General features: G+C 40.1%; 1 protein-coding gene across 3 annotated transcripts; it reads right to left on the reverse strand.

Moving 5' to 3' along the window:
* Positions 1 to 4,827: 4,827 nt before the first annotated feature.
* Positions 4,828 to 18,914, reverse strand: ppp2r5ca (protein phosphatase 2, regulatory subunit B', gamma a). Of its 3 annotated transcripts, none has more exons than XM_026339724.1 (14): positions 18,730 to 18,914; positions 13,883 to 14,082; positions 11,793 to 11,903; positions 11,318 to 11,410; positions 11,077 to 11,207; positions 10,891 to 10,950; positions 10,551 to 10,659; positions 10,237 to 10,290; positions 9,951 to 10,121; positions 9,732 to 9,859; positions 9,360 to 9,461; positions 9,138 to 9,210; positions 8,155 to 8,271; positions 4,828 to 7,330 (listed from the first exon to the last, which is right to left on the reverse strand). In XM_026339724.1, exons 1-14 carry the CDS (start codon positions 18,821 to 18,823, stop codon positions 7,196 to 7,198), a joined length of 1,578 nt encoding a protein of 525 aa, XP_026195509.1. In that variant the 5' UTR covers positions 18,824 to 18,914; the 3' UTR covers positions 4,828 to 7,195. The 3 variants fall into 3 exon arrangements, with proteins under 3 accessions (XP_026195509.1, XP_026195510.1, XP_026195511.1); XM_026339726.1 differs by having other exon boundaries at positions 7,201 to 7,330; positions 8,155 to 8,236; positions 18,730 to 18,913; XM_026339725.1 differs by lacking the exon at positions 8,155 to 8,271 and having other exon boundaries at positions 18,730 to 18,913.
* Positions 18,915 to 20,478: the final 1,564 nt, after the last annotated feature.

Consider the following 20,478-nt stretch of genomic DNA (forward strand, 5'->3'; position numbering starts at 1 on the left):
CATTAGCCGTGAAGCAGTAGCCTAGCAACGCAGCTGCAGTTTAAATATCCCGCCATGTTGGAAAGTCTGATTTTAAAGGTGTACACAAAATAAGATAATAATAAATAAAAAACACACACCAAAGTACATTCATTTGATTCATTTGATAGTTACAAATGCATACAAAACATAATCAACTAAATATCTGATGATTCACACTCACAGCCTGTGAGTTGTGTTAGTAAAATGTGTAACTAATTAAATTCTCATTTGTTTCCTACTGATTTCCCACTAAACTGAAGTTTGGGGGGAAAGTGAATGTGTTACAGTCTTTTTTCTGACCGTGTGATTAAATATGAAGGTATCTGATTCATTCACTGCAAAGGGCTGACACTATTTGAAAGTGCTGCTTACTTTATTGATCCCCGGGGTGAAATTTACAAGCTGCACAGCGGGATGTAAAGTAAACGGAATTAGCACCACCATTACCAGCTGTAACATTAATGTGATGCACATGAATACATCAGTTATTATAATCCACCTGTACACACATAGATGCATTATTCCCAAACTAGATCATCTGCACGATGAGTATGGTGACTTGTAGTAATTCAAGTATATGTTGGTGCTACTTAAGTAAAACATTGAATGTGGACTTTTTACTGGTAACAGTGTTCAGATTCATCTCCAGATGTCTTGGACATACACTTCTTCTTCCTAGAAGACCATGGACACGTGGGAGTGGAGGTTTGGCTGTGGTGAAGCTACAGGCTGCGGCTGCCACCCAGCAACTCACCTCAGCTTCCCTCTTCCTCTGTCTCCCATCTCTGCTGCAGGCTCATGATCCAGTGCCTGCAGAGTAACACCTCCCCCTATAGGATCACGGCGGGACGTCGGGCCTAGAAAACCTCAGAGGCAGGCCGGCATCTCAGGGACACTTGGTGCATGTTCTGTGCTGCGTGCTGCAGTTTTGCCTGGTGAGATGGAACCTATTTGACCATATATGATGACCTGTATTTCAAAATCTGAGCTGTAAGCAGAACTAGTGGGATTCTTTTCCCCCCACATTTCAAACTCCTCTGATGCAGATTTGTCCCTTGAAAGCAGGTAAACATATTTCAGTTCTATCCTAATGCAAATATAAATACCACACTTTTCCTGACAAGTCACAAATTAAAGTGTCCTCCTTCATACTGCATGAAGAACTCTTAAAGTGTGATGGCTGGGGAATGTGTGTGTGTGTGTGTTTGTGTTTGTGTTGGCTGCCTGGCATCAGAGGGTCCAACAGAAGTGGAGTGCACAGAACCTTGTCAGCTTTTATTAGAGTCACTGCCAATCAATGTCAAGATCTCAAAAGGCCTTTCAGACAGACTTGTGTCCTACTTAAATATATCATTACAAAACAGAGTTCAGAGATGAATGGTATATTGGTTCATTCTCGTCTCGACAATAATTTAGAGACATTTAGAGCTGGCCTATAGGCCTTCACGACAGCTCTCTCAAAATATATATATCTAGGCATTGCCTCAGACAGAATGGGATGTGAAATGAATAGATGCAATTTGTCAACTACTCGTGGGAGGCACCAAATGTCAAAGAAACGTCCACTCCAAACCACCCTCCATCCTAACATGTAATTGTATCTATTCTTGTTTTAAAGGTGTTCTAGCCTAGTCATGAATTTAACTGATGGTCCATAGATCTTTATATAAAAGAACACAGCGGATGCAACATAGATTCTGCTTCAAAATACATTTGTCAACACAGGAGAGATTCTTAGTATATGCGATTAGAATAAAAGTCAGCTTTTGGCTCGTCCTGGGAGGACAGCAATCTGGTGCGCATTTCATGCAATCATGTTGTCCCTGAAATACCTTTCACTTTCTGCTGTTATGGTCCTGAAAGAACCGGGGTGTAGCAGTACTGAAACACACGAGATACCCCGCTTGAGAAAGATGTTAGCTCATGTGTTTATGCATGCTTATTGCATTATTTTTTTCTTAAATGTGAACAGGATAAAGGTTCATTCACATGTGACTGGCTTTTATCTGTGACTCTTTTGTTGTACACTTTACTGCAAAGTTACACCCCCACCCAAAACTAGCCGTGCAAAGTGAAGCTTTTTGAGTCCTATTGGAGGTGCTACAGTTAATCACTTACTTTACTGGTGGATTAGCAGAAAATAACAGATCAAAGTCAAAGTAGCAGTGCACATATTTGAATGTTTCCAGTTTATCATGTAGGTGTTGAACCAGTTTGTTTGACATGCAAAGACAGAGTGGGCTAAGAAATGGCATTTTTGAAAAGTATTAGAATATGTTAAAGTGTGGGAAAACATCAAATTATTATTATTTTCTATTAATTATTTTTTTTTTTTTTTGTGTTAAGGAGTCAAATGCGTGTACATTGTTTTATGATAAATATCTTATAATGTGTTACATTTGACCTAAAGAGAATTACAGTTGAAATTGTTTACTCTTTACTCTTTAACAATGTCAGAAAGTTTTAACTTGCATTGGTATAGCAGACCTACAGTAAGGCCTCCAGGAAAGACACTCACAGGATACTGGTCCACACACAAGTGAGGGGTTGTAACATTTTGTCTATGAACCATGGCTGTTACTGGCAGCCTGTGATGTTCCAGATGGTGGTAGGTTTCCCTTCCAGCAGTCTTTCAGTCTTGGCTCTGAGCCACCGGTGAGTCAGGTAGGGGATGTAAGGACAGCTTGGCAACAATACACCGTGATACACAAGCCAAGAGGATGCTGTGGGATTTGAGAGAGCAGACTGGTCTCTAACCTGGATCAGTAAGAATTAATTTCACTATTTCCCCAGCACATTACAAGCACATCACATCAGCTAGTGTAATCTTACAGAACATTATTTGAAGATGACCGGCGTTTTCAGTTTTTATTTATTTATTTTGGTTGAAAACTAAAACAGACCTCCATTATTTCCTTGTAAGCTACCTACGGGTGACCCAGCATCAATAATTCCAAGCAGAGTCACATCATAAGTAAACAGACCCTCTGTCTGCAGGTTTATGTCAGGACATAGTTAATATGCAGAAAGCCAAAGGAGAAATTGCTTTGATAATCTTTCATTATTGCTGAGATCACAGCACATTAAAACGTTCTACATTAAAGAAGCTGCACCGTGTCAGATTCTTCTTGGCCACATCCATTGTCATGCTTATCTCCCATTAAAACTTAGCGTGCTAAGTAAAATTATGCATAACGATGACTAGAAAAGTTATAGAATTAAAAATCACACTTGTTCACAGTGAGAAAAACACAAGTTACACTAATGTAAAGGTAAAATGTAGGCACCCCCCCTCCACCACCATTTCTACTTCTAAAGGTATAAGCTGGGAATTTAGGCCAAGTGTATTCCAGGGTTATTTCCACCAGCAGTCTCTGCGCAGGATAAAGCAGCAGATCTTGCGGAAATGTTTTGAGGAAACAATACATTTCTGGCTTCCCTGCAATTATCCCCTTCTGACAAACAAACACACTTGTTTCCAATTGGCCTTCCGCTCACCAATCCTTTGTGACTCACAGCTCCACCTTCACCTTGTGTAACATCAAGATTTAATACACTGGGAGATAAGCTACTACAGCCAACTGTTAGAGGAATACCAGGCCAACAACGTCAAAACAACACTCTCATTACTGAAACAGGAAGTAATCCATAAAGCACGTGTGGTAACAAAAAAAGATTGACCCTTTTTTCCTCCACTTCTGAGAAAAACATAATTCCATGTCTCCCCTTACAAAGGCGCTTTGCACCCTCAGATCACTTCTCGAATGTAATCGGCTCAGTGCAGAAGAATGATAAAATCTGTTTTATTTGGAACTCAGCAGCGGATGTCACTTAAACCTTCTGTATAATTCATATTCAGGAAGAAAAATACAATTAGAGTATATGATATAATTGTATATCATAGTGCTACTGCAAGATGAATCATTGGAAATATTTGGAAAAACACTGCACTGAGTGGAAAAATGGATAATGCTGTTATGAGTGGTTTTGACTGTGAAAATGGATAGGCCTAACTGTTACTATAGGAAGCAAATGGTCATTATTATTATTGGTATTATTATTATTATTATAGCAGCCACTAGCAATCTATAACCCACAGAAAAGGCACAGGACACTGTGTCAGGGTGCTGCTGGAAAGCCAGGCAGACAAGGAGTGTGTTATTAATTAATCAAATTAAATCAATTAATAATCAATGAGGGAGTGCTTATTGAATATATTTCTTCTGTTGGAAAGTAGAAAATTGATAGTAACTGTACATTTTCAGCTATCTGTCTCCCCCTTGTGAACAAAGCAGGCCATTACCCAACGTTACCAATGTATTTAAGCCCAATTACACATAGTCTAATGGCAATATTGCCAAACTGTTGACCACTGCAATTTATTTGTACAGTATATGGAACATGCATAAATAATATAAGTGGATTTTTTTTTTAAGATGTTATATACTGTATGTGATCTTACATAGTGATGAGGTGTTTGAGAGCAAACTGCAATCACACACAAAAAAAACTTTTTCAGCTATTTAAAAATTGATAGCAGGTTTACAGGAGTGCATTGGGTTTAACATTAGCCTCTTTATCCTTCCTACAGTCAGTATACTTGTGTGTGTGTGTGTTGTAGGATATTTGCCCTTTCAGTGAAGTAAAACCAAAATTGATGCATATTTGAAAATATAAATTGAAATAATCTCTTTATTCATTCTATATAGTTGTACACCACTAAAGACAGTGATAGGAGCACACAATGGGCATGAACATTTGTCAGTTATCTAACAGATGGAGGGAACTTTGCAGATTTTAATAACAAAAATAAAGAACACTTTCTAAATCCTTGTGTTGCTAAAAGTACAGCCAAAACAGGAGAAATAAGACGGTATGTGCCAAGTTGACTTCTTTCACTTGCTAATGATGTTTTATTCTGTACAGAGGGACAATTTGTACAAAATTAATCTAGATATATAACACTACATGAAACAAGGTAAATCATATATACAATATTAAATGAATCATATAATACAGGTCACATACAAAAGGACACTTTAAGTTATCATGTTTTGGAAACAATATGTTAAAATTAAAAGATCTGCAAAGATCCTGCAGAAAGAGAACAAGCCACCAAATCATCTTGAAATCATGTTTTGTTATCTTGGGTGACTTGTTTTTCAGCACTAAAATAAACCTCAAACACCTCTGACTCAGACTCATAATAATCCATTAAACATCTCTCCCAGCAAGCAGGACTGTTTTATAAATGCAATGACCTTGACAACAGAAATCGGTTTGGTGAATGGCATTCCTCCAAGGTAAAAGGTACATGTTTAACATGGTAGTTTTAATTTACATCTTTTTGCACTCAAGCAAATACAGTATTAATACAGTTAACAAGCCAAGTCACAAATTTCTGTTTATTTTCAGCATCTGGCATTTTTTTTTTGGCCATTTGGAACCCGTCTGTTTCAGCGTTGGGCATCCTCAATGGCCAGAAAAAGGAAAAAAGAAAAATCCAAAACCCGACATCCGCGTTACTAACCTCCTGAGACAACAAAGAAATACGACACACCAAATATGAAGAAATCTAGCAGACCTCCTCAGTTTAAACAATGGTACTGACTGGAAGACACTTCCAAAAACAACTTCCTCACTATGTGTGTGTGTGTGTGTGTGTGTATACATATTTTAAATATATATATATATATTTCGAATGTTGCCACTTTTTGGTAGTTCTCCTCAAGTGATTTGTGTATTAAACATAATAAATGTCAGTTTGTTAATAGCTATTTTTGTCATGGAAAATAAATTAATTCTAATTTTTTTTTTTTTAAATCATGAGGCTTTAAAATCTTTATAGCATACAATACCACTACACCTTCATGCTTTTTAAAATATAAACATATTGAGCGGAGGACCTAAAGTAACAGCTGCTAACCAACACCGAGTGCAGTTTCTAGGTACTGAGACACACAGATGTGTGACAGCACAGATCTGTGCCTCCTCTCCTATTGAACACAGTCCAAAAGTAAATCCGATTAGATTTCCTTTACAAAGATAATCATCCCCATTAATTTTACAGTGTGCACATATTCGCCCATTTATACGCATCTCATCCTCTTGCTACATCCAAGTCCAAGACACTGCAATGAAGGCAGCAAAAACATCCAGCTTTCACTCGGGTTCCTCCTCAGTTACTAAACACAAAAACAGTAAGTACCATTGTTTGAACCATCTAAGCATCCCTATGGTCTGGTCTTCAAATATTGCCAATGAACATAAGGAAGCAAGCATATAAAAGAGTGGCACATGGCACAAAACAATAAAATGGAAAGTGTCAGATGTCCACAGGACAGCTTCCTCTTTCCTCGCCATCTTTCCTGGACGTTGCAAGGCTAAGGACAGGCCTCAGTTTGGTCTTAAGTGTACTAAAGTAAAAAATATTCCAAACACAAGTGACCGAAAACAAAAGCGGGCATCCCCGTTAAAGTCACAGATAAAAACATGAAACAAAACAAACATGAACACAACAGTCTTGGCACTGACAAGATGTCCATTAGATTGCGCAAAACATAAAGAAAACATACAACAGATGACAGGAAAGTCTTGTCTTTCATTTAACCAACAGGTTCTGTGTTTGTTCCCTTTGACAGAAAAGAAAACCAAGCAGAGACCAAGAGACGATCCTTAGACAGTGAGTCAGTCAGTTCCTATGTAACCACGTCCAATCCTCTGTGAGCACGTCTGCAAGAAGGAATGAAGGAGCCCGTGCTGCGGCGTCCGGACTCCCAGGTTCCACATTTACAGTGAGGGTGGAAAAAGTAGGAAGGTGAGACAAACTGACGGGAGAAATAAAGGGCGAACACAACAGATGATGCGAGGGCTAAAAAAAAACCAAACAAACAAACAAAAAAACAAACACACAATGACTCTCGCTTCTCTCAAAATAAAGAAAAAAACAACCTGAGAAAGCAGAAATCTGAGGGTGGGGGATACAGGGCTTCTGCACAGGGGCAGCAGGAATGAAGAAGAACTAAGAAGTCAGGGATAGGTGATGGCAGGAAGAGGGATGGAGTGCCCAACATGGGTTGCCAGTGTAATTCTGGCACCTGGGCGAAGAGGATGTCCATGGCTGTCAAAGGGAGAAGGGATAGGCGTAGAACCAAGAGCCGACCGGAGGCGAGATCTAGAGTCCATCATGGGTGGTCAACATGTCTTCAGCTCTGCGGTGGGACTCCAAGGCTTTTGTGGTGTAGATATCCTGAGGCAACTCAGATTTGCGTCGCACCATGGGCCGCTCTTTCCTCTGGTCATGCTGCAACTGTGAGATGGGACAGCGTGGACAGTTTTCAGGCTTCGTTATGACATTTCACACATGATCATCATCTTCTGTCAACATGTCAGAACTGTCCCTGTTATGATCATATCTTGAAGACAAAGCAGACAAGACTTTAACACAATTCAGTTACATGCATCTAAATCGTATTAACAGAGGGAAAACCAAGACTAAGTGAGTTAGAGAAGAACAAGCCAGCCGTACATGGACAGTTAGATAAATAATTTCATCAATGGGTCATTTAAAACATAAATAAACCATTAGTAGTGAAACTATTTAATAAATGATTAGAACTAAGCTAATTGCGATGAATGTATTATGTGTTAAGTTTTCTTTTATTTCAGAGTTTGTTTTATTTTTTACACATAATGACAGGGGTGTTGTCACAACTCGTGAAAATAATTATACTTTGAACAATGTGTCCTATTACTACTACTATTTATGTAGTTGCTCATTTCATTATTTATACATACACACACAATATTGAGCACTCCGGGGATCTAGCACCATTTAAACAACATGCCAAGGGAGAAGACACACAGAAAAGAAAGCTCCTAATTCCAGTGTTTCATCCATATTTGTTTCACTTTTGCAAAAAAAAAAAAGAAAACAAAAAAAAAAAACAAAACAAAACAAACAAACAAACCAAAAACACAAAGACAAAGACTATAATTTATATAGAAAGTATTTAAAGTGGTAATTATTGCAGTGCATGTTATCTTCAAAGAGAAGACTTTGCAACTTAGCGGATAAAACTGTCATCGTAAAGCAAGTAAGAGAAACAGAGACAGAGAGAAAGTCAGGTTTACCTGAGTTGCGCCCTCCTCAACTGTCTTTTTTAGCCTCTGAACATCTTCTATCAAAGGGACATCCGTCTCCATTGCTACAGGACTATTGAGGTCAGAGGAATCAACATACATATAGAACTATGTTGAAAAGAAGGGAAACAAAAACAAAAACACAAAAAAGGACGGAGAAGACTTTCAGTCGCATGCAAGGAAGAATGAAAATAAGCAACTCTGATCTACTGCAGTCATCAGTTTTAATATGCTTTAGTTGAGATGTGGGAACAGAAAACGCCGATTGGGATAGCAAGTGTTGATTGTGACGACACGGGTTAGTAGCGGCATTTAAATTTACATTAACCTTCTACACAGCATCGATACGGTCGTGCTGATCTAAGTGGTTTGAAAACTTTTGACTTTGTTGCCCATTTGAAGCAAAAGCTGAACATGTTGAGCTAATTCCCTTTTTGCCTAGAGTTAAATGAGAAGCTTGGTGCCACTGTCATAGCTTTAGGGTTAGCTTAGCACAAAGCTAAAGCTAAGCTGACGGACAATCTTGTGGCTGTCGCTTCAAATCTGCCATAAAGACACAAGTGTGTCAATTTTCTCATGCAATGATTAAACATCTGTTTTTTTGGGGGGGTGGATGAGAAATTTCAAAAGCTGAATTTTCAACCTGTGTCTAGTTAATGTTGAGTTAAATACTTTTAGGGATTCTATGATATTAGAGATACTCTTCACCACAACTAAGCACATTTTTAGAGCACTCGTCAAGATCTTTCCATCTTTACCAGCAGTGTGATTTGGATCATCTGGAAAACATAATCTACCAAGTTCGAGAATGAACAGAGACAGTCTAAGGAAACAAAAATGTGGATAAGATGGAAAGAGAACTACTCCAGCAACTAAATTAGTCTACACTTCTTTAATATTTCCACACACACACACTCACACAGTAGTAGTGAGGGAAAAACAGACATGTTTAAATCGTTGCACCGACTGCTCACCTGTGGATTCGACTTGGCGAGGTTCTCGATTTTGATCCAAGCCTCTTCGCGTTCTTTTGACTTCGCCTTCTCTCTGTTAAGCAAAGAACCAAACCACAAGTCATTAGTCTGTTCAACTGCACGGACACATGAAAACCCAACACTCAATCAGCTGTGATCTTAATGCTGACTGTAATTATGTGTTTTAAAGCTTGAGCTGGTAGAGTCAGTGTTGCTGCCTACTTGTTTTTCTCAGCCCTGAACTGCTGTGTGCAATCATCGAAGAGCTTCTGATTCATCTCCATGAAAAGCTTCAGAGCGTTGTAGATGAGGCCATGGATGGTCCTGTGAACACACACAAGCAGAAGTTGGTCAAGTACAAGCAACATGTAACATGTAAAGGCCAGTTTTGCCCGTCAGTATCAGACTTACATTAAAATCTCAACTCGACAAAATATAAACTTAAGAACTGTTGGTAATTTATTAACATATTTTTATTTATATTTTCTTTTCCACAATTATTCTTTTCTCCAAAGATGCAAACTGAAATGACATATCTAAAAGTAATTTTCTGAACTTGCAGAACATGTGGAGGACTAAACTCGACCATCTTACTTGTTCCAGTGGGTCTTGGAGTTGCGATACAGAGCAGGAAACATAATCGGCAGAATTTTTGCCGCATTGTCGCTGATCAGACTCATGATGTACTCATTGTTCCAGTAGTACAGGGCTCTCTCTGCCACCTACAGGAAACAATATACATTTCACATCTAAACGCTTGAATAACCTCTTTCCTAAGGTATAAAGGTAAGTTTGCTGTAAACCGTCGGGTACCTGGAAGTGTGGGCTGGACACACACTTGGCCAGTTGTCTGAACAGAGGCTCCTGCACCTTCACAAACTCTGAGGGCTCGATGACGTCCAGGATCTCCTCCAGCTCGTTGAGGAACATCACTTCCTTTGGACTGTGAGTCTTTGGCCAGTACTTTAGAAGAGCCATGACCACCTGTTGAGATGATGTCAAAGGATTTGAAGAGGATAAGAGGAAAAATAATTAAATAACGGAGTTCAGCAAGCAGCAAAAAATTAAAATGATTCTAACACATTTCTATTTGACATACTGGCTCAGTTAGAGTGCTGTCCTTTTCCAAAAACTGCACCACGCAGTAGGCCAGCTGCAAAACACATAAACAACAAATACTGATCATTAAACTGTCAAAGTATTTGAATTTATATGGAGGAAAACTAAAAGGTAAAGGGGACACAGGGAGAGACCAGCTGGCTGGTCTTCAAGAATGACAGGAGGACTGTAATAAACTTGAAGCAGGTTTGGCAAAGAACTGGCTGATAATGTATGTGGTCATATTTCCATAGAGTTATTCCAATAAAATGAGTTACACATACAGTATGTTTTTTTTTTGTTTAGCAAACTTACTTGTGGATGGTAGACACTGAGTGATTTGACTTTGTGCAGAGGCAATAAAACCTTCAACAGGAAAATCTTGTGCTCTTCTTTTAGTGGTAAGGCAAATCCATTGATTATGCTGTTGAAGAAAAAAAATACAGTTGATATATAGTGTGGCATAGGTGGTGAGGAATGGAAAAATCTCATACTTTGACTTGCCACTACATCAAGTCAGACATGAAATTAAGTGCAATGGTACGTGTGATGAGTCGATCAATTGAAATAAAAGACACCAATTCAAAGCAATAGAAAAGTTGCTGGAAAAAAAAAAAACCCACAAGGACACTACAATGTTAACAAAGGGCTATACCTTCCAAGTATTTCCAGTAGTTCAGCTATGCCGTTATGGTGCTCTGTCTCATAGATAAACCTGTAGGATCAAACAGAGGCAATACACAGGCTCCATATTAACTAGAAAAGCGAATGATTCATGCGTTGCCCATTTATCTTTGAATACATGTTTATATGTGAACACAGCAATGGTTACTGCACTGACCTATAGAAAATGTTATTGATTTGTTTTCTGATGTATGCTCTCAGGCCCAGGAACTTTCCATAAATCCTGTGGAGGGTAGTTTTGAGGAAGTCTCTCTCTCTGGGATCCTCACTGTCAAATAGTTCTAGGAGCTACAATGCAAGAAAAGCGAAATGTTACCACGGCTGGTGTGCAAAGTGTTTCTTATCATTTGGGTTTCTATTACACAAGCTGAGAGGTCGCTAAATTATTGTTGTCTTACCTGCATAACGAATTTCTGGTCGATGTATTTCTTCGCTATATTGGGCTGAAAGTCGGGCGATTCTAAAAACCTAAGGAAAAATTCATAGACGAGCTGCAACAAAAAGGAGAAGAAAAGAAAGAAAGAGGTAAATGAATCAAGAACAATTTGGGGAGGAAAGTGTGCAGGATGATCAGTGCTGCTCTGTGTGGAGAGATGTACACAAACACTGGTTGGTAGAGGTGTAATGAGAGCATGTGGCACAAGATCGCAATGTTAACACATGATGATGTTCATCGTGGAGGTGAAAAGTTATCTTGTTAGAGAGACTTAGGGTCTGAAGACACTTGAAGAGAAATTTTTGGCTGGATATCTACATGAGAATGGTTGCCTGTTCATTCTGTGTTATAGAGATTACACGCAGCAAATGAAATGCATTAAGCAATGCTCTAGGGCTTTTTTATTTTGCAGATGAATAACTCATTAAAATGTCAACCTGGAGGTGTGGCCATGCAGCTTCAAGCGTTGGCTCATCTTCTTCTGGATCAAACTCCGCTCCAGTAGGGTTGGATGATGGAGGCAATGTTCTGAACATATTCACGGCAAACTGGAAGAAGAGAAATGAAAAATGATACCATGAGTGTTTGTTTTCCTAGACAGAATGCTGTTTAAGTCCACATCCTATTGTTTTTATAACCCAGAGCCATAGCTAGTGTTGCAACCACTCTAATAGCTAAGTTTAAAAAACAAAATGCTAATGCCTCTGCCCAGGTTGGGTAAGAGTTTTCTCATTATAACACAAATACACAATCTTGACTTCCTGTCAGAGGTTTCCCATTCTTGAGTAAATGTTTGACGTCATGATGCGCTGTATGGTAAAACCAACAATGAAACCACATCAAACAGCTGCACCTGAAATCTGTTTTCAACAAGAGATTTTTCTCTTTTTACAAAACACTGTTACATTTCACTCTGCTACAGCACAGACAACTCTGGGACAAGTCTCCATATAGTAAGAAGCACACAAAGTGAGTGCAATGCCAGAGAGAGCCAAGCAGTAGACACACTTGCTTGTGAAGTTAGTTAATTTTAAATGCTGCCATCATAAATTTTGTAGCCTTTGTGTTATTGATGAGGAACAATTTAGGCAGTTAGTGAGTGTGTTTAATCTTCTAATAAAATGTACTAGAATCATTTTAACAACAATTTATATTTGTCTGTGATTCTAAATAATTACAAATGTCCCATCATAGCTATGCTTAATTTATATTTCCTTTTAGGCTAATGTAAACTTTGTCCTTGCAAGTGGCTTCCAAGCTTTTGCACCACAATAATCCAAGTGTGTTGTGTTTCTGGTCTCATAGTGTCAACTGACTCCCCTGTGGGCTGCTGTTCCCTGCCAGGCAGATCATGGGACAGTGCAGGTGGCCTACTGAAACACTGGAAGCCTTGTTTGAACAGACAAGCTACAAGGTAGATAGACTGTCCGGGCTGTGCAGCACTTCAACCAGAACAGGCCGCAGAGATGACTGCGCATTAACTCCACAATGGAGACTTTAAAATGTCATAAACCACGATTATAGCAATCGGACTGCTGGCTTTGATGCTTTTCTAAAACGTGGCATCATGTTTATAGCATAATTTCTGTGCACACTAAAGATTGTGATGAAAGGTTAAGTAGGACATCTGTCATCATGATGCTCTGATGGTTACGTTTACTTGCCGCAAATCTAAAAACAATTCTTCAATTAATCCCAAACAAATCACAATGCTTTGGATAAAAATGTAAAATCCATCATGGACTGCCTGGGGGAAAATTCTCAGCTCTGAATGACCCTCTTATGATATAAAGCTTTTCACGCACAGATGAATGAGTCGGCCATATAGAGTAGGAAACAAGTCTGTAGTTCAACGGCTTCAACTTGGTTCATTCTTTTAAAAAATGATATAAATGTGGACGCCAGATCCATCAAAAAAGATCAGTGATTTGCCCTCATGGTGTCAAACAGAAGCTTAGTCAAGTCTTCAGGTGCAACTGACCATTTTGCCTTGCGATTTTTTTGTCCTTATGGTTATAAAATGTCAGAAAAAGCCCAGAGCATGAGTCAAAACCTTCAAACTGCTTGTTTGTTCTTAACAACAATCCAAAACCCAAAGATATTCAGTTTACTAACTAAGCCTATAGATTTGAGAAGACCAGCAAATCTTTCACAATTCTGCTTGAAAAACAACTAATCCACTGATCAAGTTACAGACCAGCTTTGGTTTTTAACTCTGTTCTTTATGTGATATGTCTCATAGAAAAAAAAAACTGGGATGCCAACAGAAGCTATTTTTATTTTAACAAATAATTTTTGACCGATTAGATAATCAGAGGCTAACACTTTAAGAAAGTCAGCACTTCTGCCCTAAGTAGAAAAAACCCTATCAGATCCTGATCACAAACATCAGCTGGGACAGAAACTCATTATTCTTCTTAGTTCCCCTCTGTCCCGCGGCCACAGTTTGCCCCTATTCTTAGCCCAGGTTTCACCCACAACTTCAGCTTCAACCGCAAAACCCAACAACCCCTCCAGTTCTACTGACCATGTGCACCACCTCTGGGTAGATGGGCTCTGTGATGACATTCCTGTTGTGGGTGATGTACTCCACCATCTCGCTGAGCGCCGCCCGCTTCACTTCCTTCCATTTCAGGTCGCTCAGCGGGTCAGACAGGAAGTCGAAAAGAACGCAGCACTGTCGTAGCTTCTGGATGAAGAGCTTCTCCTGCTCCGCGGGGGCCACATCTAAAGAAAGAAACAGTAAAAAAAAAAAAAAAAGGGAGGTGGGTCAAATGGAAAAAAGAGGAAAAGCGTCCAGGGACGATCAAAAAATAAAATACAGGACTACACAGCAGTGATGAAATAAAGCGATTGAGAATATTTGAGAATGGAGCCACGTAAAAAAAAAATGCAGGCCCACAAGAGAAGTGTGGGGAGGGGGTTACTTCAATCATAACAGAACAGCAACGTGATAGATAAAGAAATGGGAGGCCGCAAGAGAGTGATGTTGACTGGCACATGAGTCATGGAGACTAAAGTGCACTGAGAGAAAGGCTGAGATGGTTGGAGCCCAGGGGGAGGATAACAACAGAGCAGAGTGGAGGAGAGAACACAGGATGGAGAGGGAGAAGAGTATGAGAGGATTAAGGCACGAGGTGAACGGTCACAGTCTAGCCACTTGACACACACTGAGAAATATGAAAAGATAGTTCAACAGGAAACCTATATTTATGTGTATCGGTACAGTTTTTTTCCTCGTGTTTTCCATTCTTCATTTCCATCCAAACTCAAGGGCACGAGCTTGTAAACAAACACTCTTCTCCAGAGTAAACACCTCACACATGACAACACAAAGAGGAAATAACCATTTTGGTAAGTCGAAATTCCTATTGTACCTGTCCATGTGGTGCAGTAATAGCACATAGTGACTCTATAATTGTGTTGTTATGTGAGATAACTTTGATGAAGCTTCTTTCTCTTTATCTCTTATTACGTCTCATGGTAAATTTACAAGTCTCACTTAAAGAAAACCATTCATATCTCCCTCAGCCTCTCTAATTACGGCTGTTATGGCACAATTCTTTTCACGATTAAAATCAGAATGTGGAAAATACACAAGGTTGTGATTTGTTTGAGTTCCTTTTACATAGTGCTATATGTTAGTTAATGTTTAATTTTGTTCTTGCTGAGCATTAGATAAGAATCAACACTAGATGCTCATCTGTGTTTTAAACCTGAAGCCATGTGCACACATACGACAGACAGCAGCTGCTTAGCTTTACAAGAACCTCCGCCTCCATAGGATACAATAGGTATACACTGTACTGAAACTAAACCTCCAGTTTTAGAGGAGTTTTCTTTCACTGACTGACTGATTTGACTCTTGATATGTTACTCTAGCTGAAGCTGCAATTAAATAGGCAAATGCACAATGCCACCAAACCCAGCTATGGGTTAATATAACTGATAGATGCAGCTACATGCAGTACAGATAGGAGGTTTGCCAGACCAAGATGCTCTCATTTGGTTGCTAGCGATTCATAATACACCTATTAAACATACTTAACTGTGGTTAGCTTTGATACATTTTTATCATTCATTTTAAGGTTTTTATCAATCGCTGCCTCCTGCTGTAAAGCCTACAGCAGCTTTACATTGACAAATGCAGTGACAAAGTTGTTATCCTCCTTACATGTAAACCAAACCACAGTGTGACATATCCACTATCTACTGGGTTAAACCTTGACAGTTCATTCTAGTGCATTTTCTATACCCTGTAATTACTAATCAGTAAAGGGTGTGGCATTAACAGTGGGGTGGCTCAGATGCTGTCCGCACATGATAAATGAACTGATTTACGTCAGATGTATACGTAGTGTTTACGTCAAGGGGGAAGAAATTGATGAATCTCATTCCTTTCCCATCAATGTTGTGCAACCTGTGGGCAGAATCATTCTAATTACTGAGATAAGAAGATTAAGTTTGCAGCAAATTAGGTTTTACAAGATAGTTACAGAAGGAAAATGCATAAATAATAAGCAGCTGATAAGAACAAACATCCTATTTGTATCAAACTAAAAAGTGTATAAAGCCACGTTACTTTAAGATAAATTAATTTGGTCTTAGCATCGCTCTGATGCACTCCATCTTGTTTTAATTAGACTGAAAGTAATGAGCAAATAAACAAACGGGCACAATTTTTGTTTTCCTCACCAACTCAGTCACGCAGGTGTGCAATAAGAAGACACTATTAAAAACATGATAAGTCTTGTAATTAAACTGCTAAACCTATTCGCTCATGCCCTAATTTTACTCAATGTACACACAGAATCATAAAAGGCCATGGTGCAGAATAGAGGAACACACACACACACTTCTTGCAAACAGGCAGATTCTAGGTAAGAAGAGAGAAATCCTATTCAGACATAATGGAGACTTGGCTGGGACACACGCACACACACTTACACACACACACACACTTTTGCAGAATCAGTTTCAAGTTGGCCAATTTATCTCGGTGACAGTGAGACGTTGGGAATTCCAGAGGAGAGGGGGCAGGTGTGTGTAGTGTCATTATCGTCCATTTCCATAAGGATTTGAGGGACAAAAGTGCTGTCACAACAGGAAAAAAAGGACAAGTATCAGAGACATTTATCGTTATTATTACGTGATCCAAATCATCTATAAAGTGTTTTGCAAAGTGAACATCAACAGGAAGGAGGATCAAATTAGTGGTTATTTATTTGTGTGCGTTATCTTCCAGTTCATCACTCTCTCCCTGGCATGAGCTGTAGCATATTTGGTTATTTGGGCTGGTTGCACTGGGTCATGAAGCTGGACTGGAATGTGTTGCCAAGTCTCGCACCCCTGGCCGTGTCTGATCGGGATCTGCTTGTGTTATAAAGTTTCTGTGCACTCCTAAAATGGCCAGCAGGTTGTTGTGTAACAGATAAAACCCCAAAATTAATATTAACCACAATGTGACTTCTGTTAATGTCACAGCCATGCCTGTTCCCCGAGGAGAGGAGGGGGGGAACAGACATGTATATGTGAATATTGTGTCTTGTGAAGAACAGAAAGTTTTAAAAACTTTTTAAAAAGAGATAAGTAGCTAGAGTCACTGGAACCACAGTCTATCTTTCCTCTGTAAATGGGTCAAATGAACAGCTGCTAGCCTGGAGCTGGGACTGGTTTGGCAATCTGCTTTATTGACACCATGTTATGATCAATGTAAACATTGACTGGCTTCTATTTATAACTATATACAGGGACATTGTGTTACACTTTTAAAAGCATTTGAGAAACTCGTTTTGCCACATTCATTCATTAAATCTGCTTTGGCAGCATTGTAGGCAACAGCTGAGACTGCAGTCAGGATGTATACTACTGAGTATAGCTAGGTAGGTTCAGCATGTACCACTGTCACACTGGAGACTGATCCATAGCTTCAGTGATGCCTCTTGTGACACATGAAGGCGAGAAGATGATCGCAGAACCATCTCAGACAGGGAACGGTTGACGTTTAAAGGCCTTCTTCATACTTCAAGTACACCTTTCCATTTCCAAATACAGGGTTGAATGTGTGTCAAAGTAGTGTCACATGAACCATAATTCACTCCTCATAACTCTGAAGAGTCACTGTATTGTTTCTGTGGTGTAAGTAAAGCCTATAAAAAAGTCCCAAACTAAATAATTTGCTTCAACCAAAAGAAACAGGGTAAGATGTCCTAATCCTGTACATATCCATATACAAATACATAGGGTTTTCCTTTAGTATTAGTTTCAGTTTCCCAAGTACATGTGCAAATGTGTGAGGGAAATGAAAACCATTCTTAAGAGGTCATTAAAGCGCTAACATAAGACACATACAGATCAGCTCCAGGCTCAACTCTAGACACAGCCTTGAAGGATCTGTATAAACTGCGAGACATTTACTGTGAATGGGGCGATAATGACAGTGACACAAAGAAAGGAAAGAGAAAGACGGCAGAGAGAGCCCGACTGTTCCCAAACACTGACTTGTCATTCACGGCAGTCATCTCTGTGGCTCAATAGAGTGTAATCAATAAATGCCAGAGGCTTCGTCCAGCACTGGGCTGCACTCAAACATGGTGGTAACAGGCTGGGCCTTTCATACGTGACCGACTACATTATACACACATTACGAGGCTGAGCCTGATGCTGTAATCCTAAAACATTACTGCTCTACTGTGACAAATATGACTAGGTCACACTGACAGCAGTGCCTTGTTGGCAAGGGCACCAAAGAGAAACTGGGATTGCATTTCTTGTGACTCGTCTTAAAAGAAGCCATGATGAGTGTTGCTCATAAGACGGTAACATGGGAAAACCGGTGGTGAGATGGAGAAAAGGGGGCTGCTGCCTGCTGCAGAGCAGTGACTGTCCACAGTCTGCACACTGTGACCAATTCTGCACCCGGAGGAGCTGGAGTGTGAGGGTGAAACAGCCAGCAAGGAGCTAAGGAGTATTTGATTGACCTGTGAGGGCTAATATTCATAATCACATACAAACATACAGAGGCAATTACAGTTAATCACATGAAAACTAAGGAGAAGACCCTTCCCTAGGCTGTGACCTCACTTCCTTTGACATCACTAGCTTGGCGGGGGGATGGGCAGAGAGCAGCTAGCTAGTAAAACCAGATTTCTATGTAGTCTCACAGCTATGCAAACAGTCCCAAGCTCCTTCTCAAATACGATGAAGCCACTTTCCACGACACCGAAACAACGAAGCTACATCGAGCATGTGAATTCAGGACCAACCAAGCAGAAACCAGTGGAGGGGAACAGGAGCACAGCTACAAACAGCCCTCTCTCTCTCTCCTGTTAAAACCTTAGGACAATACAGGAAGAATAATGAGTCCTTACGTACCTCTGAAGTGCATAAGAGCCACCGGCTGAAAAGGCCCATTGGAATTGGGTGCATCCACAACCATCCTGTCTCCAGATTTATTGCATGTCAACATCTAAACCTCAACCAGGAAGACGATCCACTCAGGGCGAGAGGCCAGCCTCCATTTTAGCACAAAAGCAGATCAGAAAATGAAGCTCTGTGCTGCTGGAGGGAACTGGCTAGTTAGTGATGTAAGAGCGGAGGAGCCGGCTGATTGGCTGAGCTCAGGCGGCTCTGGATCAATCAGGGCCAAGGCTGCTGGGAGAGAGCGGCGCCGATTGGCTGGGGGAACGCACAGGGGGCGGGACATAATTGGCTTTTTTTTTTTTGGTGTGGCTCCTCCCCTCCACTCACAGGCCCTGCTGCTGCTGCTGCTGCTGCTGCTGCTGCTGCTGCTGCTGCTGCTTGGATCAGATTGACTGGAGTCTTTTCCACAGTTTAACCATTAGCAGGGGTTTTCAGCTTAATCTGATTTAGAATAAGCAGCTGGAAATAACTTAATCACAGTGTGCTTAGAGAAAGAAAGAAAGAAAGAGAGAGAGAGAGAGAGGCCCTGGCTTCGAGTCCTTAAGTGTTTCCTCCAGTCATCTTCGCTTGATTCTTTTTCAAAGGAAGGTGGAGGAGAAGGTCAGAAGCGGCCCCACATCTTTGGATCCAATAAGGAACAGAAGGAGACGTGAAAACACTACACCAAGGGTGGAGGACAGGACTTTTAGGGCACTCAAAACTTAGTCGTCCCCAACCAAAGGAGTTCAGTAGAAAGATGTGGTTATCCAGTGCACAAGATGAACATCCATGTCAATCTAATGCTGCCTATAACCATGAAATCAAAGAAATGATTAGATCAAGCTCTGAAAGACCACACAATACATGGCTACACACATCAAGCACCTTCTGGGACTCCACATAAACGTGTTTTGTGAGACGGTTTCAGGACTCGCACACTCTTCGGGGCAGAATCTGCTGCATTATGTTATTCTAAGTGACGTGCATGGGCTTAGCAAAATTAGCTGTAAACAGGAAACGAAAGCGAGAGGGCAGAATATAAAATGCATGAGTACACAATGCAGGAAACTGCTGTAGCTCCACACAGCATTCGCAGCCTGTGTGAAACTTCATCTAATGACTCCAACTCGTTTGTTTTTTCTAGTTAAACAGTTAGGTGTGATACAAGACGCATAGCTATGTACACTTTAAATGAAATAGGTCATGTATATTTAGACCAGAGCTTGACAGAATAGTCATTTTCATCATACAACGCTCCAAGGTGGCAAATGAATAATCTGCTTGCATAATGAAGTAGCTTCCCCTCATTTCATGTGATTTATCAGAGGACACAGCACATTCACACCACAGGGACAAGCACAGATTTCATAACAGTGGGGCTCACAACACCACATCATTAACCAGTTATTTAATAACAAATGGAGCTGTGTTTTCCATTAATGTGGAACAACTAATTAAAATTCCACCGAAGAGGCTGCGATGTACTGTGTCATGTCATCACATCCCATTCATATGTGTTTGAATGCCTGGTTTAGAGATACAGATTTGACCCACAAATAGAAATGAAAATAACAATTGTTCTTGTCAGATTAAGTAGTAATAAGTTAGGATTGTACTAAAACTAGTGTTGGGAGACGAGAGGAGGGCCGAGTGTGTCACCAAGCAGGTCTCGCTCTTGGCATTCTCTCACTGAGGGGCCAGAGCCTCTCCAAGAGGTGCCAT

Source organism: Anabas testudineus, chromosome 22 (assembly GCF_900324465.2).
Source record: "Anabas testudineus chromosome 22, fAnaTes1.2, whole genome shotgun sequence".
Classification (NCBI taxonomy): domain Eukaryota; kingdom Metazoa; phylum Chordata; class Actinopteri; order Anabantiformes; family Anabantidae; genus Anabas; species Anabas testudineus.